At 39.7% G+C, this 26,529-nt stretch overlaps 3 protein-coding genes across 3 annotated transcripts; 1 reads left to right on the forward strand and 2 right to left on the reverse strand.

Annotated features, from left to right (window-relative positions):
* Positions 1 to 1,052: 1,052 nt before the first annotated feature.
* On the forward strand, positions 1,053 to 10,131 carry anxa5b (annexin A5b). Its single transcript, XM_056372531.1, has 13 exons — positions 1,053 to 1,201; positions 1,471 to 1,514; positions 5,076 to 5,160; positions 5,587 to 5,681; positions 6,051 to 6,164; positions 6,266 to 6,356; positions 7,300 to 7,379; positions 7,680 to 7,730; positions 8,452 to 8,545; positions 8,640 to 8,735; positions 8,851 to 8,909; positions 9,511 to 9,633; positions 9,726 to 10,131. The coding sequence occupies exons 2-13, from the start codon at positions 1,512 to 1,514 to the stop codon at positions 9,786 to 9,788; spliced, it is 954 nt and encodes a 317-aa protein (XP_056228506.1). The 5' UTR covers positions 1,053 to 1,201; positions 1,471 to 1,511; the 3' UTR covers positions 9,789 to 10,131.
* Positions 10,132 to 16,111: 5,980 nt separating this feature from the next.
* Positions 16,112 to 18,718, reverse strand: fgfbp1b (fibroblast growth factor binding protein 1b). The gene is made up of 2 exons (XM_056372062.1): positions 18,649 to 18,718; positions 16,112 to 18,304 (listed from the first exon to the last, which is right to left on the reverse strand). Exon 2 carries the CDS (start codon positions 18,275 to 18,277, stop codon positions 17,603 to 17,605), a length of 675 nt encoding a protein of 224 aa, XP_056228037.1. The 5' UTR covers positions 18,278 to 18,304; positions 18,649 to 18,718; the 3' UTR covers positions 16,112 to 17,602.
* A 6,128-nt stretch (positions 18,719 to 24,846) lies between these two features.
* fgfbp2b (fibroblast growth factor binding protein 2b) lies at positions 24,847 to 26,271 on the reverse strand. The gene is made up of 2 exons (XM_056372366.1): positions 25,458 to 26,271; positions 24,847 to 25,103 (listed from the first exon to the last, which is right to left on the reverse strand). The coding sequence occupies exon 1, from the start codon at positions 26,217 to 26,219 to the stop codon at positions 25,476 to 25,478; it is 744 nt and encodes a 247-aa protein (XP_056228341.1). The 5' UTR covers positions 26,220 to 26,271; the 3' UTR covers positions 24,847 to 25,103; positions 25,458 to 25,475.
* Positions 26,272 to 26,529: the final 258 nt, after the last annotated feature.

The following is a 26,529-nucleotide window of genomic DNA, read 5'->3' on the forward strand; positions in this document are numbered from 1 at the left end:
GAATTATTGGTACATAAACATTATTATGAACTTTAAACAACACTTTAGATTCTTTTATTACAAACCTTTGGTGGTGCTCTGGCCCTTAGTCTATCTATCTATCTATCTATCTATCTATCTATCTATCTATCTATCTATCTATCTATCTATTTATCTATCTATCTATCTATCTAATTACAGTCAAGTCTCAGAAATAATCCAGTGCTTTAGTGAAAAACTCTGTTTGGTGCAGTAATCTCAATTATTCCTTGATCTAAACTTTATTTTTACCTTATTTCCTTGACCTAAATAAAGTTGGCAAGTTATACAGCCAAAACTAAAACAAGAACATAACTGACCAATTGATCTGTATCTCTGTCTTCGGTATATATGCTACATGAATGATTACAATCTGTAGTTGTATTGCTTAGATATTTTCAGTATGGGTCAACAAAAGAAGTTGCTAGACATATGGAGTATGATCATAGTCTTTGACTTGTGGGTGTTAACACAGCGTCTGTCCTGTTGTCTGCACTGTGATTGGATTTACTGAACTATGTACTTTAAAGCTACACTAATCAATATTTTGATATTAACAATGGATCAAATAACTATGTTTGATGTGAAAGGGGTCACTCAAGTGACAAACCCACAGATAATTATTTTTGCAGCTCCTCTCTGCTCTATGGATCGTTTCAGTGTCTTTCAGCTTATTGGTTTGGTTTTACAGCCTTCAACTTTAGTGGTTTAGTTCAGTCTCACCACAGTCATCAGAACTGTTTCTGACTGTGGCTTTGGGGTCATGACAGGAATCACAGATAAAACTCATTTTGATATGATGGCCTCAGGGCCATCACGTTTAAATTAATTACACCTGTGCTTTTCCTGCGGTAGCACGCCAAAGTGTCATTTACGAAAAAGGTTTATAAAACCACAGAACAGTATCAGGCGACATCCATTCTGCTGCTACCGAACAATGTAAGATTATGGTGAAAAAATAAAGCCTCAAAACATCAAAAACAACATTTCCCAGAGTGCTTCGGGAGCAGGGCTGTGCTACAACTGGGTGTGGCGCACACACGCGCACCAGTCACACACTCACGCGCAGCGAGTTTTTTCCGAGTGTGTCTTCTCTCCGTCCTTCTTCTCTTGCTCTCTTCACTCTCTGTCGGTTCTCTGTGTGTCTGCTCCCTGTGCTCCATCTGTCAGCTGCTGCTCTGCGGTAAGTTACACCACATCACCGGAGCACTTTCAGTTTGTCGTTTTAACTTAAGTAGAGAAGTTCAGCAGCATCAGGTGAGCGGGGACAGCCGGGGTCTACCTGTTGACAAAAGACGGACATGTCTGGTCCACGGAAGTTTGACAGCTACTGTTGAGAGAAATGAAGAAAACTGATGAGAAACACAAGTTAATAACTGGCGTTTTAAGTAAATACTTGTGCTATGCAGAGGGAGATTGGTATTTGTCTTAACGCTTTTCTCTCTTCAATAGATCCTTTTCTTACCGTTGAATAAACCTACAAGACTGACGAAATGGTGAGTCACTTTCACTTCATACTTTTTTCTCTTCTCTCCTCTTCAGACTTAATCACTTGTCAGCCCAAAGAAACACGACAAACTTCATATTAAACGGATGACAACAATAATTCAACTTCAAAATAGTTTTTGTAAAAATCCGTTATTTATGCAAATGACTCACAGCTGTTTTTACCCTGTGAACTCCAAGACAACGCCCACTTTATTCCACATTATATAATGCTAAGATATTTCATCTGACTGGTAAGGATAAGTCAATTACAGATGGATATTTATTCGCTCTGGATAAAGTTTAGATATCTTTCCACTTTCCACTAAACATAACAGTATCTTTTGTAAGTTGAATCAATGACAGAACATCTGTGTAAAATAAACCATGTACATGCAACTGAATAAATACTGTGACTAGTTTCTGTAATTCTGTGTAGCTTAACAGAGAATTTGTCAAATGGACTCCTTCACTAATTATGAATTATTAATCTTTAAATGTGCATGTGTGGATGGACTTGTATTGCTATGTTTGTGAGGACCAGTTAGAGGACATGTTGGCTGTTTATTACTTCAAAATGCAGTTTGAAGATAGTTTTTAAGGTTAATGTTAGGATTAGGTTTTGTAAAAGTTGGGGTCTGGCATTTAGTTGAGATTAAGTTTAGGGTTTGGGGCTACAGAAAGTATTACGTCAGTGAGGGTCCTTGCAAATATAGAAAGACAAGTGTGTGTGTGTGTGTGTGAGCGTGTGTTAAGTGCGCATGTTTGTGGGGCTGTGAAGAGTTTTCTTCTGGGGAAGTTGGGAAGTTTAGTGTATGACTCATATGGGCTGTATTCCGTTCGGGTGGGTCTCTCCAGCTCTCTCTCTCTGTTTAATACTCCCATTTCCACGTCTAGTCTGGAGTTAGAAGCCGGCCTCCCTCTCTTAAAGGGGAATCAGTTCTTTTTTTGCATGTCAGGGTGGAGTTGGTCGGTTAGCATAAAAATTCTGTTTATATTCATGACGACAGTCAGTCGTGATGATTTGACGCTTCTGTAGTCTGCAGGCAGTTTACTCTGGGGTTATAAACCAAACTCACAGTGGTCAGTTTTAATAGGACTAAGATCTAACTTGACTTAAAAGATAGATCTGGTGGTAATCTGTTTTTCTTGTTGTCAGCAAATCCAGTGAAAAGACCAACAATGAATTGATCTTACTAACAACTGTTGTCCGTGTAGCCGGAGCCTGATGTGGCATATTCCTTTGTAGCGCAGAGTTCAGCTGTTAGGCAAAAACTATTAAAACGAATCAGTGAGCCAGACCTTTACACGGGGGGACATGGTTAAGGATGCTGTAGTTTATTCTGAGTCAATCCCACATTACTGTGCACAGCCCTGTAGCTGTAAATACTAACTTGCACCTGTATTTGAATTGTAGCTTTGTATTTGCAGCTGAAAAAAGTCCGTGACAAATGCACTATTCACTCCTGTTTGAGTGACATTTGCTAAATACTACAGTGCCCAGCTGTTTTAGGAAGTTACGAAGCTTTTTTTTTTAAAACCTGCTACTATATATTTGTGACATATTTAAAGCTTTAAGTCTTCAATGGGAAAAATGGGCTTGGTACCACGGCTGCAGGATTTTTGGAAAACTGAGGTCATAAATTCAGGCAGCCTCCTCCCTCATTTAAAGAGAACTGAAACTCTTGGAAAATTTAATGTTCATTTGTATTAATTTTCATATTATACAAATAAAGATCCACTTTGACAAGTTTTAAAACATATAACAATATTCGGCTTTGAATAATGATTTACGCCCTGTCCCTCACTGAAGAATCCAGAATATATGAAAATGTAAATATTGATCATTTGAAAAGTTTAACTCATAGACACAATACATCTCCTCCTTCACTAAAAACTCCATTATTAGTGTACCTACTGTATTTCTTCATTTTTTTTCTGCCTGGAAATTGTCAAAGTTGAGGACACTGAGTCTCTGCATTTTTGTATCCAAGTTTTCTGCAACCCACTATGTGTAACTTTAAATTATGAAGTGTAAACTGCAACTTGAATTAAACTAAAATAATACAGAGGACATGATCTCTTGGTTCTCATCGCAGTCACAGTCCTGCCTATAGGTAAGGGAGTGGTATAGAGAGACACATTGTTGGGTTTGGTCATTTAATGGGATTTGTTCACAATAAGAAAAATATTGAACAACACCAGCCTCGTTTTTTAATCTGCGAAGGAGTAATATTCACATTCAAGCTCTGTTAACAGTTAACATTAAATTAAATTAACATTCATTATATGACACTATGATAGAGGACTTCATACAAGAGTGACTACATGGATTGTGTACTGTCTCTATGGTAACCACAGTCCATGAATGTAGGAGGAGAATGATAAGACCTGTGTGATGTCACTGCCTGTGCTCTAAAGCAGAGATACCATTGTGACAGCCTCTGTACATAGGGTCAACATACCTCCATCAGAAGCCCCCCCCACCACCACCTCAGTCATGTCTGAACAAGCTCCACAGGACTCGGCTGTAGCGGCTAGAATCGGTGTCTTACACTCCAGTGGGAACTATCTGCATTGTGTTGTGTTGTCGTCTAAATATCTCCTTGTTTATCCAAGCAGCCATCTGCTTGATTAGATTTTGTTTAGCTTGTGGTGGTGAGTGTGTTTCTGAAAAAGGCAAGTGTCAGCAGAGAAAGACAGAATCCTGGTTGTTCTGGTTTTTAGGGTTAAAATTCCAGAGACATTCCCGTGGTTTTCCTCTCTAAACATTTCTCCCCCTGAAACACGAAGCAGCCGCCTGACTATTTTGTTGCTAATATGTCAGAGTTTTAGGGAGTGACCGCAGTGACTGGAGCATTGTCACGGCTGTAAACACTTACTAAAATCGATCTGAAAGTTAATGTTTTTTCAGCCTTATCACATTGATACAATCTTCAGTATCAGTCAGGCTGCTGTTTAGAAATATTTTTTCCACACTGAGAGAAATGATTAGCCAGATAATCGGACTGAATTGCCATTTTGTTTCACTTCATCCTTCACATTTGAACCACCGAATAAATCTGAGGTATGGTTGACAGTTCCAAGGCTAAAGAATGATGTGAGAACATGCTTTTGATGAAATGGGAATGTGTGAATAAAGTGGTTTAATGAGATATCGTGTGTGCACATCTGAATGGATTCCATGGAGCTGCAAGTCGTCACGGCATTAAGGTTGTTTAGTAACCCTTAGCCCTTAAGGGAGGAAATCTTCGATGAGTGTCTCATATTTGATATTTGTATCTCAGAAAAGGATACAGTATATTCTGTTATTTTATAAAGGGGACATCTTTGATCAGTGTATGCACAAAACAAATCTGAGACTTGTTATTTTAATCTAAGCATAAAGGACATAAAGGACACTCTGCCATGATACAAAGGGAGAAAGCCAGAAACAGAAGTGTCTGTGGGGACACAGTATCAGGCTGCTCTACAAAAACAAATGTTTGTATAAAAAAAGACATGAAAAAGACATAACTTTGGAAAATCTTCACCATTATAATCCTCCTTTGTGCACCTCTACCATGTTGCAGGCCAGCAGAGGAACTGTGAAAGCCAGCGGAAACTTCAAAGCCAGTGAGGATGCTGAGGTCCTGCACAAGGCCATGAAAGGGCTGGGTAAGCTGATGTGTGTGTTTGCCTGTGTGTACTGTGTAACGTTTCTGCTATGAGCACAGTGTTATCTGATACGCCGAAGGCACGTCAGTCTGTAGTACTCCTACAACAGACCAATGAGAGAGTGTTATTTGAGGAGTTCCTGTCTGAACAATTACTGTAGTAAACGCTGCGGTCTGTGTTGAGCTCCGCCCAGACTGGAGTGAGTCATAAACACATGAGCAAAGAGCTGAAACTTGAGACGCGACACTGTGAGCATACACACATGCTGTCTATACGTATGAAGGCTGTAATTATGTGGGTGAAATACTTGTAATCAAGCGTATACTTATACAGTATGCTCATTGTTATGTAATACGTATATCGTGTGAGAATAATTCTAAACAAACACTCACAGCTGCTGAGTAACCTTGGTGCTTGTTGCCATAGGGACTGATGAGGATTCCATCTTGCAGCTGTTGACGGCTCGCAGCAACGCCCAGAGGCAGGAGATCAAGGCCACCTACAAAACTCTGTTTGGAAAGGTAAGAGTATGTATGTCAAGAATTGAAGTTCAAACCCTCCTACTTCCTCACCTCCACACACTTTTCATGTTTTGCAAATGTGGCATGGACTGTGTGTCAGAGGCTGGTCAAGCTTTTCATTTGAAGCATACTGAGGTCTTTGAAACTACTGACCACTCACAATATCAAATCTCCAACTTGTCATGGTCAAGCGATCAGCAGAAACACACAGTATAAATTACATAACAGGGTTACACACTAACCGTAGCAAAAAATAATCCAGCTGCACACAACAACCATAAAAATCCTTCACTGCATAACGTTGCGGTGCAGTCACACATTTATGCTGCACCAGAACCAACTAAAGAACATTTTGTATCTGCATGACAGGATCTGGTCAGCGACCTGAAGGGAGAGCTCGGAGGCAAATTCGAGACCCTGATTGTGGGTCTGATGACCCCACCCATTGCTTATGATGTGACATCACTTCGCAATGCCATCAAGGTAAGTGCTACAGTTACCAGATGTGTACAGAAATGTTAGCAGACATAGCAGCTGGAAACTGAATTGTGAAGTCTGTGACATTTCCCCCCTTTCACCTGTAGGGGGCAGGAACAGATGAGAAGGTGCTGGTGGAGATTCTTTCCTCCAGAACATGTCAGCAGGTGAAGGACATCATCGCTGGTTACAGACAGGGTAACGCACACACACACGCTCACACACACTAACACTGGATGATAAACTCACCTGAGATCGTAAACATGTTGATGTTGTTGTTTATCCTACGGTCATATTTGGTTTAACTTATCATGATCAGTGATTTAACTAAAACTTTAGTCTGTAACTGTATTTAATACTCATAAAATGTTTTTTAATCTTAATTTTTTTATCTATGACATTAAATATACAAGACAAAATAAGTAAAAAAGTCAAAGTTGTGAAAGAAAATCCTCAGTTATTATTTTGAATCAATATAACAGTCAAAAATTCACTTTAAACTAGTGAGAAGAACACAAAATACAACGATCTCTCATGTGAAGCAATCAATAGTTTTTTGACTGGCAGAAAATCGTGTGTTCCTGTTGTTCACAGTAAAATTTCCTGTTTAGACACTATCAGTGTTGCGTGTGAAGCGCATGTAAATGGGTCGGTCACAAGTTTATGGTTTCATCACAGTTTGCAAAGATGGTTCAATAGAAGCTGCCAGTCGTAATTATTAACTTAGAGGGAATCCACAAACTGAAGTGAAGTACTTTTCTTCCCATGTACTGATGTTTTTCCTCATAGTAATTATATAGTTCTTGTGGGTATATTTCATATATATACATAAAAAAAGTTGACCGGATCAACAGATGTTTCTGAGTTAAACAAAAATTAAATGGAGCTTGAGCTTAGATTTAGAGAATGCAGAAAAACAGTCTAATTTACAGTAATTTTGTTATGTTTTAGGTTTTCAACATGAATGTAACAGGTTTTACAACAGTACGTAGATATGCACACAATTGAGTTTGAGTGAGAAAATACAGTAGTTTGAAATTGTGTGAGTCAGCAAATGTAAAAGAGTGTTACAGAAATCAAGGAAACCTTTTTTATTTTTTTTAATTAAGACTACATGTGTGTCTTTACCTGTTTCCCTCAGAATATGACGACAACCTGGAGGAGGATGTATGTGGTGACACTTCAGGTCACTTCAAGAGACTTCTGGTTATTCTGCTGCAGGTAAACCTCTCCTCTTCCTCTTATACTGAATTTTATCATTTTAATTCCTCGGATGTTTCCTCATTGCAGATTATTGAGATTTATAATGGTGTTCCTCAGTTCCTGAATTCCTATTTTTATTGAGTCCTTTATTTATAATATGGTCATATATTGCTTTGTGCGTGGATATAGGAGGGGTTATTGTTTTTATTGTGTAACGCACTTTATGTCACATTGTGTTTGTATGAAAAGTGCTAAACTTACAAAGTCTGAATGTTTGATTGATTGATTAATTGATCGAAATGTCTTGTCTCTCCCTAGGCAAACAGGCAGAAGGGGATCCAGGGGGGAGAGATCGAGAATGATGCTCAGGTGAGTCAGTTGTTCATTGCTGGTCAGTAAACATTTCTGCTTTTCACCATCAATGGTGTCTTTGTGTTTTTGTCTGAGGGTGTGACTGTCACATGTGTTTGTAGATAGGATCTAACTGTTGGGCTTTGAGCAAGATGAGAAGAGTGTTTTATGAATGTGACTGTTGTGGAGGTGAGGGTTGCAGTTTGTAAAAGTGGTGTGTAATGATGTTGTGACGCCCTCTAGTGGAAGAAGCAAGTAAAAATGCTCTCAAAATTTCTAAGTTGAATTTAAAAGATGTTAAAAAGGCAGAAAAGTACAATCATTCAGTTGTGTTTTTTTTTTAATCAGTAGTAACATTGATCGTTGCTCTTTGACTTTTGCATCTGCGTGTATTTTGAGTTGTCAGGTATTTCATTTGCTGCTTTAGCCAAAAACATACGTTACTATCTGGTGTCATCTCCACAGCCCTAGTGTGTATAATATGCTCTTCATTAAAAATCTTTAAATTAGGCCTAAATATTAAAGTTCATCTTTTGTTTTCAAGTTCGGAGTCAAGCCACGTGAATGACAGCACTTGAATTCATTTGAACTCTTTGGTAGCTGTGTAGTGGTCTCTGACTGGTGAAAAATAGAAAGACTTTGACATGTAAAATTGGTGTAATGCTTCTTTAAGAGTTTCTTTTAATTGCTTTTTAAAGGACAAACGAGGTGTAACAGAAACATGTTTCTGTGGTTTTAGGCCCTCTTCAAGGCAGGAGAGCAGCATTTTGGCACTGATGAACAAGCATTCGTCACCATCCTGGGCAACCGGAGCGCTGAACATCTTAGGAAAGGTGTGTATGTGTGAGAGACAGTTGACAGGTGCTACTGTAATTATTTTGCACTTTCACATAATAATCTGACTAATTTTGAACCTGTGTGTTTCAGTGTTTGATGCTTACATGAAGCTGTCTGGATTCGAGATGGAGGAGAGCATCCAGAGGGAAACATCTGGAGCCCTGAGAGACCTGCTTCTCGCCGTGGGTATGAAACAAGTCCATACTGCAGACAGGTTCTGCCTTCATGTCTTTTAAAAGGGTGTTGACCTATAACAACCATTTTTAAATTGTTGCCTATCATTTCTGTTTTTTCTCTAAAGTGAAGTGTGCCAGGAGCGTTCCAGGCTATTTTGCTGAGACCCTGTACTACTCCATGAAGGTAAAACAACCAACAGCTGTGGATTTCTGAATATCACTCTGGGCTTAAACTATTTCTCAAAAACACATCAGCCTACTCCTGATTGATGCTTTTATTCAGGGGATATTTTATTGACACGTAAGCTTAAATTTTCCTTGTATAGGTTTTGCTTTTATGTTAAAAGGGTTTAATGTGCAGATGGTCATGATGAAACTAAACTTGATCATATTAATACCTTCAATAATAGAAAGTTAGGCGAGAAGCCAAGGAACAAATGATTTGTTTTATGGTGATGATATGAATCCAGGTGCAGATTTCTACAGTTATTTTAAAACATTTTCACTATTTTTTTCATGTCTGTCATTTTGATTCAGATCTAATTCTATTTGCAGATTATCAATTTTTAAACATTTTCATTTAATCATTAAGTAGAAAATTGTGCAGCCATGACATATTTTTGCAGCCTCTGAGAGCTCTCTGTGTTAAATTAGATTTACGTGACCACCCTGTGCACTGTGCACTGTAAAGAATCAGTGATTTCTAAAAATGTGATGCTGCTATCTAATATGCTGTTTATGTTTACAAGACATAAAGTGATGATATGTTTATGCGTTTGTTGCAGGGTGCAGGTACTGATGACAACACCCTGATCAGAGTGATGGTGAGTCGTAGCGAGGTGGACATGTTGGACATCAGAGCTGAGTTCAGGAGGAAGTTTGCTTGCTCTCTGCATTCAATGATCAGGGTATGTTCAATAAACTGCACAACACACACTCACGTGTATTTAAACCTTTTTTCCCGTTCTTAAATTTTACTGCATGTGTGTGTTTGTTACAGGGAGATACTGGTGGTGACTACCGTAAGGCCCTACTGTTGCTCTGTGGTGGAGATGACGCGTAACCATGGCAACAAGCAATAACAGGAACCACACCTGAAGTGCCTCTCCTCTAAGTGGGCCCTCTGGGCCGTCAGCTCACAGAGACAACAAGTTAATACAGAGTCAAAGAACTTTCTCGTGTGTGAGACACAGCCCATCAGGTCTTTTTAACTATGATTCCAAATTTTGTCTTTGAAAGGTAGCTAACAATTTTTTCATGTACACATTAATGAAGCTTTTGGTCGACTAATATCTTCATTATAAATAATGTTTTATCATTTATAATTCCAAATCATCTGACTACATTCATTTTTGTTTGCACTTTCTATGGCAGAATCAATATGCAATAATAAATGTTTCATTTGATATAGTGCAAGACTGTCATTTTTCTTTTTCTGACACTGTCCTGCGCTGTGCGCCAGTTTCTGTGGGACACACACTGACCTGTCTTGGCCACTAGAGGAAGCTAGAGCAGCTTTAACGGAGCTGAGCTGCTGCTGTTGAAGTTTAAGGCACCAAAAAAGTATCTATGCCATCACTTGACCTACTAATAGAGAGTAACACCTAATTTAGTCATGTACTGAACTTAAAGACAGTTTCGAGACACTTGTACTTGAGCATTTCCTTTTCCTGCTTCCTACAATTCTTCTCCACTACATTCCAGAATAATCCATTGTAATTTATACAACGCTTAATTTATTTGACGGTTGTACTAACAGTTTACCTTGCAGATTAAGATTTTACATACAGTACAAAACACGATAATTTCATAAGAAATGGTTCATTATTATAGAATAAACTCTCATGCAGAACAAATTAGCCCTCACTCAATCAGTTACACCATTAAAACACTCTGGTGATGGTGATGCTCAAATGTATCACTAGTAATAATTAATCATATAATACAAATAAATAATTTAACAATCTGAATGGAGTCATTCTACACAATAGTGCTTTTAATTGTATATATTTTTATAATTTTGCTAAAGATTCTCTACTTTTACATAAGTCAATTTTTTTTTTAATGTTTTAGTAAAACTTTGTTTCACTTCGATCATAACTCAACACGTAACACGACATATTTACTTTCTTACAAAAACTCTGTCACAGATCGTGTCATATCTAAGCTCTGTGCTTGGAATAACATATATATATATATATATATATATATATATATATATATATAATACCATAGATGGCACAGATTTAACTTGTGAAAGCATCATGAAAGCCATAAACATTTGATGGGAGAGTTTGTACCATCACAAATCATAATTAAGTGTCCAGATTTGTCCAGATTTGGAGTGTATCTCCACTACAATCAGGGTAGCGAATGGAATGTTTTGGTGATTTGGGTGATCCTTTAAATACTCAAAAGTCATAGATGGCACACACACCATCACCGCTGCCAACATCACAGACAGGAAGTTTTCACTGCTGCATACTTTGCAGATTATCTACTGCTGAAGAGGCCTCATGAAAAGATTACGATTGTCACTTCTATGCTCTTTGCATTCACTGAACCTGTACAGCTGGATGTTTAGAGCGACCTTTTGGCCTGAACTTCATGTACTTTAAATTAATACCTGCCAAATGGCATAAAGTAACTGTTGCCACTGAAATGATTTGAAAGGAAAATGTTTTGTTCTGCGTGTTTTTCTGTTGAAGGAGGGGTCACCTCAGGTCCTGTTATTCTTTTCGCAGAAAGCGGCTGCCATTGATTGTTGCCACAGAAACAGGCAGCCAATAACGAGGTCTGAACAGCAGGGTGTGGGGTCAGGCCACCTCGAGCCACAGGAAGAACAATACCTTTGACTCCTCCCCCTCGCTGCTTTGCGTGTTTTGGGTGTGGGAGGCTGTGGGTGGGCATGTGTTCGGTCGGCTTTGTAGGTCAGATCTGAAGTACTTAATGGAGCGGTGAGTTGTGTTCTGATGTTTTTCTCCCCTCCTGACATCCAGCCCCTCCTCTCCTTCATCACACTGACTGAGACTCTGTGAAGTTCAAGTTCCAGTTGACTCTAATGGGAAGTTTGTTTTCCAGTAACAGCTTCTGTTACACGTGAATGATAAAACTTTCTGTAACCGTCTGAACTTGCAAGCAGAGAAAAGTGGCTCAAACCTGCCAAAGGCTGATACTGATACTATTCTCCTGCACGGAGCTGCTGGTGTATTTACACTTATGTAGAGCCGAAACAATTACTTGATTCACTTACTAGTTGATCAACAGACAATTAACCAACACCTGTTTTGATAATTGATTAAGAATTTAATTCATTTTTCAAGCAAAAATGCCAAACTTTTCTACAGCTGGAGGTTCCCAAAAGTGAGGACATGTCTGTTGTGTGAGATAGTAAACTGAATATCTTTTGGTTTTGTGACTGTTGCCTTGGATCCTGGGAATGTGTGATTTCATTGTCATCTCTGCCAAATCATCACTATATCAGGAACTACTTCTGAATGGTCTTAAGTCATTAAGACACAGGATATAAAGTTTACATACGTAGACTTACTTGGATGTAAGACGATTATGAATGCCTGCACGTTAGTTTGATATAGTAACATACAAAATAATGAAGAATAAAACATAATTCTTTCAGATGGTTTTATATCAACCCTGCTAAGTGTTGCTTTCTATGAAAGAGCATGAGGCTGATTTTCTCAGCTGCTTTCATGACCTAACATCAAGTGATGACCACAAATCCATAGTTTTAAGAGTAATCTGGTGGCAGAAGCTGTCAAAACACCCAAATTCCTGAAGGCGTGCCCTGGCATTCCAGGCTCAGTGATTTCAGAGTCTTTTGTATTAAACTATCCTCCCATTGCTGGTTATATCCTCCATCCTCCTCCTATTTCTCAATTACATTGAAGTCAAACACAACTGAATTTTACCTCTTACAATGCTAACTACCCTCTACGGCAGATGTCACTAAGTGCTTTGCAATAAAAGTCAAAAGCAACAGACTCACACAGAAACAATACAAGATAAAAAATAATGAAGTAAAAATAAATGCAACTAGACTTGTAAGCAGGTAGACTGATGTCCTGCACCTGACACAGCTCAGATAAGATATGATGCACTTGAGGTGACCAGGAGCCTGAGGCCACAGGGCTGGAACAAGGCTGGAGCAGGCAGCTTACATTAACATGTGTCTGTTGGTATGGTTGGACAGCTGGAGACACTCTCCTCCAGCAAACACTGTCAAGATCTGCTCCAGCTTTGCACCATAAAAGAGTGAAGTCCATGTCTGTGCCACCATCACTTTGCTCAATTAGTTTCTCCTCAATCGCTTTGATGCAATCCACACATCAGAAACTATATAGTACATTGTACAAACTGCCAGTCTCCACACCTATTTCATTACTAAAAAGACATTTTGTTCTCTGCAACACATAAATTATATAATATTATGTACAGAATTCAATTATATTGTATATCCAGTCATAACTGCAAAGTATGGAATAAAATGTTAGAGATTTGTGTCTTTGAGCACAAAACAGCTCGAGCAATTCACAGGTATATAAGGAAGGAAGCAAGGACGGACGGACGGACTGACAGACAGACAGACAGACAGACAGACATACAGACAGACAGACAGATAGACAGATAGATAACTGTGCGTCCTTGTGGGTCATGCAACTGTGATGTCCAAACATCCATGTGTCTTATAATTTAGAGTCTTTTTTCTCACCTCTGTTAATGGTAGCAAATTCAGCAAAGCCTCCCTCATCTCAAACTGTGCAGCAAAGCTAAGGTTCTCTCTCATTGTGTCCCAAATCCAGCAAAGACTAGTTCCTTTGACATCAAAGTCTTAAAAGTTTAAATTCTCAGGAGTGTCTGCAACCACACAAAAGCATTTGGCTGAGAAACCTGTTTGCACCTGCTTGTTTCATCAGGAAAACACTTGGTGGATCTGCTGTTCGTGCGATCATGCTTTTACTTGCAAAGCTCAAAGGGGTTTTAAAAGATGTTATTTGAATACTTTGAGTAGAAGAGTCAAAGGCTGGTGCTCCCACGGGTGTTTGTAAAGCGGCACCACCAACTTCCTCAGAGACACGATGAGGCATGCATCTATTATATCAGCTATGAAAAGGAAAAGGGCACACATACCTAAATATGACTCAGATTAGTTAACGGTTATTGACAATAATGGTTTTTCCTTCAGGGATTTCCTCATCTCAAAATATTACAGGGGTTACTGACAGTTTGAGGGTATTTGTCTTGACAGGGCTGCTAGTCTGTTGTACTTACAGGCTTTTCACATCACTGAAAATTGTACAGTGTGAGCTTAAAGGGGCATTCCACCAATTTACATGTCAAAGTCAATTTAGTAGTCATGGGGTGTAACATTCGGACTGTGAAATGCTTTTTGGGGATGTGAAAGAGCTTTTGTGCCTTCACTTGCTAGAAGAGATGAGGGGACAGAACACACGTCAGTATACTCCATCTGCACCCCCCCCCCCCCTCGTACCTTTCCACCGTTGGATTCAGGAGTCTGTGTCTGACAATCTCCGTAACTTTGACAAACCAACAGTCCCACATTCAAAGCCACTCTCTAAAGATTTTTTTCCTTCTTTACACAGCTATCTCTGTCCACTGAACAACAACTGTGCGACACTATGAATGTCACTATGCCGCCAGGAACACTGCAGAGCTCCTGAGTTACTGCAGGTTTAAGGATTTCTCCTTTATGATGATGGCTTTAAAGTTGAGGTTCAAAGTTGACTCTTGACTTTGGAATAAGCAATGTCAATTTAGTCCATCTACACATTTCCATGACAACTGATGAACTTGGTTGACCATCAGTCTGAAGCCAGTGATGTTCAGTGTACAATGATATAAAAGAGAAGCAAGAGCCAAACCCTTAGAAATGAAGAGCAGGAACCTGTGAATGTTTAGTAATGAGTAACAATGATTTGCCTATTATTGATTAACTGGTTGATTAACTACAAACTCCATCATTTGAAGTGCAGTTAGGGTTAAAATCCCAGACAGACTCTGATTTATAGCTCTGCAGTTTCTCGACTCTCTGTCTAAACCAATTATCCCACATCATCCTGATGGTGGAGCTTGTTTTGATCAAAGCCTGCTGGAGCCAAAAGACAAAAGAAATAAACTCACACGATGACTCATAGAGGTGAAGAAGAGGTGGTTGATGCTTACAGCGCAGACCTTTGGATGGTATCCTCATTTTCTTTTTCACCCTTGACCTTTAACCTCTAACTACTTCCTCCCTGACTGTGTGGCGTTGATGGAATGTGTCCTTGAGCTCTGGAGGAGTCAATAAAACAATACGTCTACAAAAATCCCTTTTGTGCCATCAAAGAGAGTGGACGTCCGTTTAAAGATGGAAATTACTCTCAAGCCGGCTTTTTAAGTGTGTGTCTGAGGGGACAAAGAGCAGCAGGTCAGAGGTGACGAAAGGTCAAGAGCAGACAGGAAAAACATAAAAATCCACATCTGGGGTTTGCACTTGTTCAGGGATTACACACACACACTGCTCACACATGCAGCTGGATGGTAGCAGTCTTTACTTCCAATCTGGCTATGTGGAAAGGGCAGTTGGCTGCTGTCACTGAGCAAGTAATTAGAGATCGCTGCAGGACAATGGAGGAACAAGCCCTGTATTTGGACGCTGCGTACAATCGCTCCACTTTTGTGTATGAAAAAATAGAGTCTTTCATCATGAGTATGTGGAACTTTAACCTGAGGGCATGTCAGCAAAAAGGAGTGTAATTCACAAATGATTTAATCTGCCAGAAAGAGCATTCATGACATAAAGTCTGAGATGACAGTGAAGTTGTTTTCCATTTAATCAAACAGATTTGGTTTATTATTACCTCCTAAAAGTCTTGTTTTCTGTCTAACTCTCATGACTGCTGAATACCTCATAATATCTTCAGATACTTTTGAAGACACTAATGGAGGAATGATTACAAGCAAAACCTGTTCAATCATTCATATGAGCACCTGATTATTGTTTTAAGAGAGTGTTGAAAAACTGTGAACCTATCCTTTAAGAATTATTCATAAAAATAAATTGTTGTCACCATCTTGACACCACTCCCGTTAGAATTCCTATTTCAATACATTAGAAAAAGCACAGACTTTCTGACAAAACTTTGTACCTTTTCTAATGTGACGCAAAAGTAGTTTTAAAGATGTGTTGTACATTGTGAGTCCTCAGGATGCAGAAATCACAATTGGCTTTCTGGGCTCAGCACCTGGACAAGACAGATGTGCATTTTTGTTTGCAAACTGATTGTTAGTGTCTTAAGATGAGACATGATAAGGTCGATTTTTGCACTGAAATGAAGAAAAATGACACTCGCTCATAGAAACTTTCTTAAAACAAGTTGGTTTGTATTGGTTGGAAACAATTTGTTTTTAGAAAATATATTTCTTTAGAACTCAATAAGAGAAAAATGTGATAAAATGGGTATTTTCAGAATATTTTTTCACATTTACAATCCAGATGTACATTTATCTTATAGGGGTGTTCATACAACCACTGCCTCTCCCCATTCCATTAAAAGTTACAATTCATATTGTTAAAGGCAACAGAGCACATTGTATAAATAGAAAATATTTATTTGTGGTGCATAAATACAGTGGTGTTTTTGTGAAACTAGTGGCTGAATGATAAAGTTGACCAGAGGTAGAAGAACGTACCACTCTACTATAATCGTAAATCTTCAGTTCTATGTGATAAACAGTGGTGGAAGAAGTACTCAGGTTCTTTACTTGAATAAAACAACACATAAAATTTTCTATTACAGGGAAAACTTGACTTAACTTTACATGTCTACAAACCAGACATTATGTCAAATCCAATTCAAAACTCATTTTTTTTCTGACGTTGTAAACAATCTCCTGATTGCAGGCAGCTACTTTCAGTGTTTGTATCTGTGTTAGATCCTGTTAGGAAAGTGGTGACATGGGCACTGGCTGTATGGCTTCAGAGCACAGAACACACTCAGTGGCAGAAACTAGTTGATTCAGTTCAAAGTTAATCACTTTAGTCCAAGTCAATATTATAAAAAATCTCCACTGTGTTCCGTCTCTCTGTTTGTGTATGTGTGTAATACATTTCTTGACATTTTTAAATAAATGTCAAAAAGAAAATTTACTGAAGTAAAAATACAGAATATTCAAGTATCAAAACTAGAAGTACTCATTATGTGGAATGGTCACTTCAGGAGTGTTATATTATATACTGTATTAAATTACTGCATTATTATTACTATTGCATTGATGTGTGAGGAGAATTTTAATGTGTAAAGCTAATTTCGTCTGCTTTACATACAGTTGGGTAGTTTAATATGTAAAACGCATCATATTTTATAATCTCATTACATATAAATTAGGATGAACATTTTAATCTGAAAAGAAACTACATCTATATGAACAACTACAGCTGACAGATACTTGTAGTGGAGGAAATTGTACAATATTTACCTCTGAAATGGAGATGAGTAGATGTTTAAAGTAGCATATGAAATACTGGAGTAAAGTACACCTGTAAATACCTCAAAAAATGTTCTACCCGAGCAACTGAATTTAGCTACTTCCCACAACTGGTGATAAATTACTGCATTTAATGGAAATAAAATCCTCACTTCAGATTCATAAACATGACTGTATATAAAAATAAACACCTGATAAATAAGCACACCTGCGGGACTAATGTAAAACCTGAAATATTGGTGTATGTGGTAACTGAAAAGCGTGGAGTTGAGAGAATATTACTGATTCAAAATTAAACATTTGTTGACACATGCCTAATATAAATCCTGCATTCAGTCTGATCAAGTCCACTTCCCCTCGTGGGATCTGAAGCTAACAGTCTTCACCCTGCAGCATGGAGAAAAAGAAAGAGCACACACTGGCCCACGAGCTGTTGCAATACTCTTCTGCCGTTTTCCGGTGGTCCGCGCGCCTTGTGCAGGCTGTCGGCCCGGCGGAGGTGGAGCGGGTCGTCAGCGGCGGGGGTGTCTCCGGGTCTCCTGACTGAGCGGAGATCACGGAGCTGGTGATGTCCAGCTTGAAGTGCGCTTCCCGGGGCGCGCGCTTACACATGCCAGCCTTCACCAGCGCGCGTTCATCCTTACATACTTTGCCTTGCAGCCTTTTGATCGCGCGGGCCACTTGTTTCCAGAAGCCCTTGGGGTCGGACCCGTAGCCCCGGCAGCTCTGAGGTTTAGCGGTGTACTCACACTTCATATCGGTGATCCCGCCTTGGACGCGCGCCTTCGGGTCCTCACATTTGACCGACAGTCTCACCGCGTCCCCCATGTCTCTCGCTCCCCACGTGCACTGCATCTCGTCCTTGAGGGAGAATTTCCCCCGCCCGGTCGCCGCACCCCTGTTCCCGCTCCTCTGCGCTCTGCCAGTGGTTGGGACCACCGTCTTGTCCGCTCCACGCGTCTTGTTGCGCGCACCGGAGGACAGAGAGACCTGCTGCCCGAGGAAGGCCAACAGCAGCCAGGGAGCGAAAGTTCTCAGCAGCAACATGTTGTCTTTTAGAAGACAAATTATTCACTGAAAGGACACAGGACGTCAAAACTGATTAAAATTAGTTGTTGGGTGCTCACAAAAATTAAAAACGGCATCCAGAAAAATAAAAGCTGTTCATATTGTCAATCTGTTATTTTATTCATTATTATTAATAATGTTAAGTATTAAAGAATTTTTCTAGCGGGCAAAGAGTTTTTATCCAAACCTGGACACTGTATTACGCATATAAACTTACAGGCTGCAATTAAAACTGCTATAAATCCAGAGTCTGTTGTTAAAAAGTAAGTAGGCCATACCACAGTACACTAGCTATACAAACACTTCACACAAAGAAGAAAGTCACATATAATGAGTCTAACTTCACTTACCGACAATGACAAGTGTTGTCGTGCCTAAAGCTTCTTTTTGTGGCTGTCTGTCGTCCCGCACATGGCTTTCATACATAAGCCTAGATGCTGCGGCACGCCCACCATTCCCCTCCCAAAGTGCGCGCACACACACACACACACACACACACACACACACACACACACACACACACACACACACACACACACATATACACACACACACACACACACACATATACACACATATACACACACATACACACACATACACACACACACACACACACACACACACACACACACACACACACACACCACACACACACACACACACACATATACACACACACACACACACACACATATACACACATATACACACACATACACACACATACACACACACACACACACACACACACACACACACACACACACACACACACACACACACACACAGAGAACTCCCGCCCTCTACAGCTCAACTGAAGATCAAAGAGACTATAAACTAAAACTGATGATGGACTTGCGTGTCTTCACACACTGTGGGGGTCTATTCTAAAGAACTTTAACAAGACAAATTACCACATTATAACTCAGCATCACATCCCCCACACACAAGCACACAGTAAGCCATGTTAACATTTAACATGATTATGATTGACGAAGTGCACCAAGTCTCTACAATTAGTCTACATTAATAGATCCATATATATCGATTTTGTATATTACACATATATGATCAGATTGAAAGAGTTAAAACGGTCCATTTAATGTCTGTTCCAGAGCTTTTGATTATATCACCAACGATTGAGCCCTTTTTAAAGAATAAACCTTCAATCTCAAGTTTTTCACCAACACATGACGAAGGTTTAAGTTTTATCATCTACATTATTCTGCAACAAATATTCAATTAATCAACTAATCAGCAACCTTTCCTTTCAATCCCATTTATTTCCAACATTTTAGAAGTATGGTTTTGTATTCAAAATGAGCATCAAACATCATACGGACAAGATAAATAAATCAACATTTAAGTTCATTCAACTTCCAACTATAATGATGATTAATTGTTTCAGTCATTTTTCAAGCAAAAATACTAAAAATTCTTTGGCTGTAGATTGTTAAATGTCAGGATCTGTTGCTTATATTATATAGCAGATTATTTGATTATGAAAATAATCATTAGTTTCAACTCTATATAATTCCATTACAACAGACTCCATTTGCTGAGGTAGACAGTGTTATACAATCAAAATCAATAAATAAAAAATGGAACATTTTGTGACATTATTTTGGCAGCTATGGCCCAGAAAGCAGTTAGAGACACATGTATGTAGATTTGCTGTATACATAGATTGCTGATTTTGTCAGTAGAATCTTTAAATGTAGTGAAGAAATAATTTAATGCAGTGTTTTAAGGATACAGCTTTAAAGATTTTTTTGGGCTTGTCATTTTAGGAAAAGCATAAGTGTTACTGATAACATTAACAGTGGCTATTTAAGTGTCCCAGGAAGCCATGACCCTGAAACTGAAGCAGCTAAATAGTTCAGCCATCACTGATTTTATCATTTACACCTGTGCCTTTCCTCTATTTTGACATGTCAAAATAAAAAAAAGCATTCATTCAGTTATAGCAATCTCTTGTGCACGTTAGTGTTGAAAATTTACATTATTTTTGATGGGAAAACAGATGCTTTGTCATGTGTTTTTATTATGACATTGACCTCAGTTCTGAATGCCTTTATTATCTTTTCAGTAGTAACACATTTACCATGTCAGCTCCTTCTGTCCCTATAAACTCTCTGGTCCTCTTTACTCCATTGATTTCCTCCTGACATTAACTCTGTGAGGTCCTTGTACTAAACTCAGAATAGAAGAGAGTAAAAGTCTTCATGTTTGTTGGCAGACGTTGTTTCCTACAACAAACATCTCTCTATTGGTTTGTTCTGGTTAATATTTGCTGACTTTCTATGCATTAATTTCTGTCTTTGTTTAGGATGGTTTAAACTGTGATTACCCCACGTGCATGGTGTCATTACTTCAGCATAAACTCAGGTATTAGTATGACTTCTTATTTTGTCATTAAGTAAGTATGAAGCTGCCAGAAACCAAAAATACAATACAAAAATGACACAGATGCCTATAAAACTTTAGGGATAACAACTCAATATATTCCTTCAGAACAGGTAAAGCTTGACAAAATATTGTTTTTTGCTATATACAGACCCAAATCCAGCAGAAACATATAAGAAATTAAATACAGTTCACATGTAAGGTGATCGCATCACAACTCGTTTGTTGTACGCTTTTCACTGAAAGTCTGCAGCATGTAATTTTAAATCACTAAAAATATCAGTGATTCAAAGGTTGAAAACTGTATGTCAAACAACTGTTTCTGATCTTCAGACATAAATGAGATATGGTACTTTCACCTGGTTTTCGCAGCTTGTGTCTTATTATCGTTGTGGTACTTTAAATAAAACAGGTGATTTTTTTTTCACCCGTCAAACACAGGTGTGACTAAAAACATTAACGTTAACATTAATGACTCCAGTCCACTCAGGTGTTCCAGGTTTTGCTGTTGTTCGTCCTGGTTTGCTGGCATGACTTAGCGAGACGCTTCCAGGCAACAGGGAAACTATTAAAGTTATTAATTACACCTGTGTTTTTGTTGCTATGACAAGTCAAAATGCCTCCTGTGAAAAAGCTCTCTAAGTGTCAATGCATTTACTCATAGACTGTTTCATTAACTACTCTTTTTGAAAGGTTGAATCATACAGGGGTTTCTACACAGCTAAATGGACATCTACCTCTAGTAGAAATCAGATATTATTTGGCTATAAAGACAAAGCGTTTTTGCAGACAAAAGAGAGAGAAGCTGCATGCTTGGATGAACAGAGCTAAAGGAATGTAAGGTTATGCAAATAGCATTTTATTTTTTGCAAGAAACTGCAGAAAATAAGGTGTAGAGTACTTCACTGGAGTCCAGATGGAAACACGCCATACAACACAAACCAAAATGTAGACTTCAGCCTCGTGTTAGCTGTTGATGCATACTTAATGCTTAAACTTAATGCCAAACCATGCAATTTTAAATTAAATCTTTTTAATATTGCATATTTTTTGTAGTGTGTTTTGGTGCTATGAAGCTGACCTGAATATCACTTACAACACACAACTACTTCTATGAGGGTAAGTTAATAAATCCACCCCACCCTGTCATCACGTTTCACTCCTGTAATGATGCAACCACCTGCAGGTAGGAGCAAAAACTTTGTGATAACAAGGAAGGAGCCCTATAAGGCTCATGTTGGCACAGGTCCAACAAGCTTACAAGTTACAGCAGTTTATTGCTGTGAGTCACTGTGTCGGAAATAGAAGTAGAGGATTTACAGTAGCAGGGAAGATGTGTGTGTGTGTGTGTGTGTGTGTGTGTGTGTGTGTGTGTGTGTGTGTATGCGTATATGACTGACATTAAGAGGAGACAGAGTGAGAGGGAGAGAAAGAAAAGTATGAAGCTTTTCAGTACAGTCACTGTTTCTTCTCTGCTGAGCAGCACCACCTTGTGTTTTCTAGAGTTTACTGACTGATGAAGATGTGTATTGATCCTGTGAATGACAACAGGAAACAACATATGTCTAGATAGGCCTGTTTGCAATACGTTTAATTTTAGCTTAAATTTTTGTAATTCATTCTAACTGTCAGTGATTGAAGGCTAACAGAATTACAGCTGTGTATCTTAATATTTCTTTGACAAAAATTATTCATATTCAGATATATTTTGTGTTTTACTGCTGGACAACAGAGTAGGCTGGATGAGGTGTTCAAAGGTCATAATAATTGGGAATTACATTAGCTTAATTGATATTTACACTTATATTTACAGTAAATTTGCAAAAAATGTTCTGTAAACAAGAACTTTAGCCTGTGTCACACCAGATTTGGCTCAAAGGCCACTGTTTGCCTTGTTTACCACCACCATCATCACATGTGACAAAAAGGACGGACCTCACGTTATGGTTAATGTGCATAAGACATATACCTTACTCTTTTTGAGCTCACAGTAAAATTTGTGTATATTGTTTTCTTTCTTTTACCAAAGTAAAAGTGGATGACAAAGTTCTGCAGACGATCTTCACTGCCATTAGATGTCGCACTAGACCACCAGTATCTCGGACCAAAACAAATGCTTCGTCGGCCACAACCCCTCCACTGCCCCCCCGTCACATGTTCAGTCAGCAAACTGTTAAGAAGCCCGGTGAAAGCAGCCACCAAACACACAACAAGAAACATAACTTAATAAAGTTATCCCCATGTACACGAGAGCCAGCAAAACACAATCCAGCCACAACCGTTAGCCCGCGCTAGCATTGCCGTGATAGTCTCCACAGTTATGCTAGCAGTTGGCATGGTAACGTTAGCTAACTTACGTATACGGCAAATGTTGCTAACGCTAGCCGGCTTACGTTAGCAACATTTGCCGTATACGTAAGTTAGCTAACGTTACCATGCCAACTGCAGCCGGTCGCTAATTAAAACAGACATGTAACCTTATGTAGACACCAAGTTACTTACACATAGAGGAGAAGACAAGCCAGGTCCGAGTCAAGCTGGAGCCATTGAGCAGCTATTCGGGTTCTCCACCTCGGTAATGTCAGACCGACCAGTATTAGCTCTATGGTCGGGCTGAGAGAGAAATTCAGTCTTGGACTTATCTGCCACGACTGCCCGCAGGAATGCCACTGACGGATCCGGGGAAAACTTTAAAAACATCACTGAGGTTTTGACGGGCCACCTGCTGATTTGAGAGTCCCCACGGCCAGCCCGCCGGAGGCAAGCCGGAGGCGTGGCCAACGAAGCGTTTGTTTTGGTCTGAGATGCTGGTGGTCTAGTGCGACATCTAGTGGCAGTGACGATCGTTTACAGAACCTATAATTAATGTATTTTTTTTTCTGATTTTGTTATATTTTCTGCTGCATATGCAAGAAGTTTGATCACATTTATACACATTTATCACATATATCCCGAAGTCTTTGCATTGGCTACCAATATAAGCCAGAGCTGACTGACCTGAGAGGCCTTAGTCAGATTTGCTCCCCCTTCTTATCCAGCCTAATTACTTCATCACTTCCTTTCTGCTCTCAGTTAAAACTCTTTGGGGCTAGAGGCTTTGCTAAGCATCTGTTTCAAGTTCAGGAGGTGGGATCTTAACTTTTTTACCCCCTAGACCCCCCCCCCCCACCCCCCCCCCCCACCCCCCCCCAGATTCACTGGGTATGCAAATACCCAACTGAGTTCATAGTGGACCTACACATTGTGTCTGTTGTTTAGTTCAATTTGTGTGTGCAGAGGCTCCTGTAAAATACACAGGAAGTTCAATAAAGACGTCTCTTTGTCAGAAATGTTATTCTTTATTTGTTTTGTTGTTGAGATGCCGAGCTCAGTGTGTGTGACTTTCTAGAGCTGTCACAGAAATGTACGACGGCTTACTTAAGCTCATGACATGAATTGTTGCATTTGAATATTGTATAGTTGGATGTACATGGATTTCACATCTTCTTATGCACCATGTATGAGAGAGTTTAAATGTCAGCTCCATAAACTGATTTCATGAACTACTCTTTTACTTAAATATACAGACAATTTCATACACACCTTAACATTGTTGGCATCTTTGGAAAATTTCAAATCACCATCATAAATTTAAATGTAGTTCTGTGTATTTTAACAATAATTGGCCTCACATTATAGGTCTGTAATGCCAGATCAACTGCTTGCTAAGGGATTAAATGATTTAAAGAAGTGGCTGAAGTGACTGTGAGGCCAGTAAAAGTGATTTGTATCTTCCCTCATCATCCACAAGTGTGTGTTTGTGTTTGAGTGTGTGTTAACAACACCGGTGCTGCAGCCACTCTTTGGCTTCGACCTCCACACAGACCTCCTCTGTTCCTACACACGGTAGCTCTTAAGACTCGATTCATCAGCTCATACAAAGAAGTGTTTAGCTCTGCTCAGACGCCTTCTGGGACCGAACCCTATTATCTTTACTGCAGTCTGTGTCTCTACGTTAACAACTTCCTGAGCCAGGCAGCAGACATGTTGTTACAGCCGGCGATGAAAAGAAACAAGGACTCCTTTGAATGAGTAAGTGTGACAACTCACTGCTTGTTTCACCTCAGAAGAAGGAACAGAACGACACAGGAGTAGAGGAGACGTCACCAGTCTGACTTTATTCTTCTTATCAAAAAATGTCATTGAAACATTTTACATCATATACAAATAGAATCACATGCCTGCCATTTTTCCCTTTGCCTTGCTGTGTGTTTTACAGATTTAAAAATGACATGTTCACCACTAACTGTACACATGTGTAGTTCGAGTGTTTTTGGCTCAGTCCAAAAGGCGACTCCAGAGGCTCCCACACAGATCCTGGAGAATTCTGACCGGGTCCATCACTGGTGTTTCCAACCTTAAAGAACAACAACAAAAAAACAATTTTTAAAATTAATTCAGGATAAAGTTTGTTTATTTTGTGAATGGGCTGGCTGCACAGAGATTTAGTCCTCCATAAACTTAGAAACTTTAAATTTGAGTTGATTTAACTGACAGTTTGTCTCTAAAAAATATCTATGTCGATTGTATTTTGTATTCTGGATTTAAACTCATTCTCTGTTTAATTAATGCACCAAAAAAAAACAAAAAAAAAACATTCTTGTCTTTTTCAGCCTTTTTTATTCTAACTTTTTCAATCTTCTTCTTTCTATTCTTCTCCTGTAATTTCTGTAACTTTCCTTTTCCTATCTGTCATTTTTCCATCACTCACCTGTGTCTGAGTATCATCTCAGTTTTGGAACCAGCTGATGACGTAGGTGCAGATGCCTTGAAAGCTCTTCCAGCAGTACTCTGAGGCGATGCGGGAGGCTTTGGAGTCAGGCTGCTCTGTGGGACGAGTAGTGGTCTTCCCAGGCTTGGGGGTAGTTTTCTTGGTCTGGGGGCCCTTGCCTGGCTGGGGCTTGACGGGCTGCTGAGGCTGGGGCTTGACAGGTTTAGGAGTAGTGACGGGCTTGGTCTGGGCTGGCACCACAGGTTTGCGTGGCTCCTGCACAGGCTTGGAGGGCTTTGGGGTGGTGATCTTGGGCCAGGAGGCCAGGAAGGTCATCTGTGCCTCGTCGGGGTATTTCTTGCACATCTGTGTGCGGTAGACTTTGGGTCCCTGGCAGGCGTGACTCAGCTTCCTCAACTCCCACATCATCTGGGTGAAGTAGTGGCGAGGGTTGAGGTTGTAGGCGCGGCAGAGGTTGGGTTTTCCCTGGAAGTCGCAGTAGTAGGAGCGTCCTGGGGTCTGGCCCTGGCTAGGACCTTTGCAGGAGACACGCAGGCGAGTATAGTCACCGGCTCCCGACACCACCATGGTACAGGAATCCTTGGTCTTGGTGGTGAATTTGATGGACTCGTCCCAGATGCTTCGTTGTTGCTGCTGCTGCTGCTGCTGCTTGTTGTCATTGCTGCTGTTGTTCGTCTGAGCATTTGACACAAAAACAGTTGCTGCCAGAACCAGCAGCAACACTCTCATCCTGGATCTCATGGTGGTGTGTCTGTGATGGACGGGCGTAGGTATGGGATGATGTGTATGGATGTGTCCGTACAGAAGGTTAAGGTGTGGAAGGGTAGAAGGCATCTGAGTTTGGCTTTATAAGGCTGAAGCTTACAAAGAAGGTATTATTCAGGTGAAGTGAGGGACTCAAACGCCGCCTCCAGCACTGACCCCTCCCTCACACGTGCACACGCACACACACACACACACGCACACACACACACACACATGCACACGCACACACACACACACCAACTACATGGGGCTTGTGTGGTGTGCTCAAAACTAAAAAAGTGATGGA

This window comes from Seriola aureovittata, chromosome 3, assembly GCF_021018895.1.
Source record: "Seriola aureovittata isolate HTS-2021-v1 ecotype China chromosome 3, ASM2101889v1, whole genome shotgun sequence".
NCBI classification, from domain to species: Eukaryota; Metazoa; Chordata; class Actinopteri; order Carangiformes; family Carangidae; genus Seriola; species Seriola aureovittata.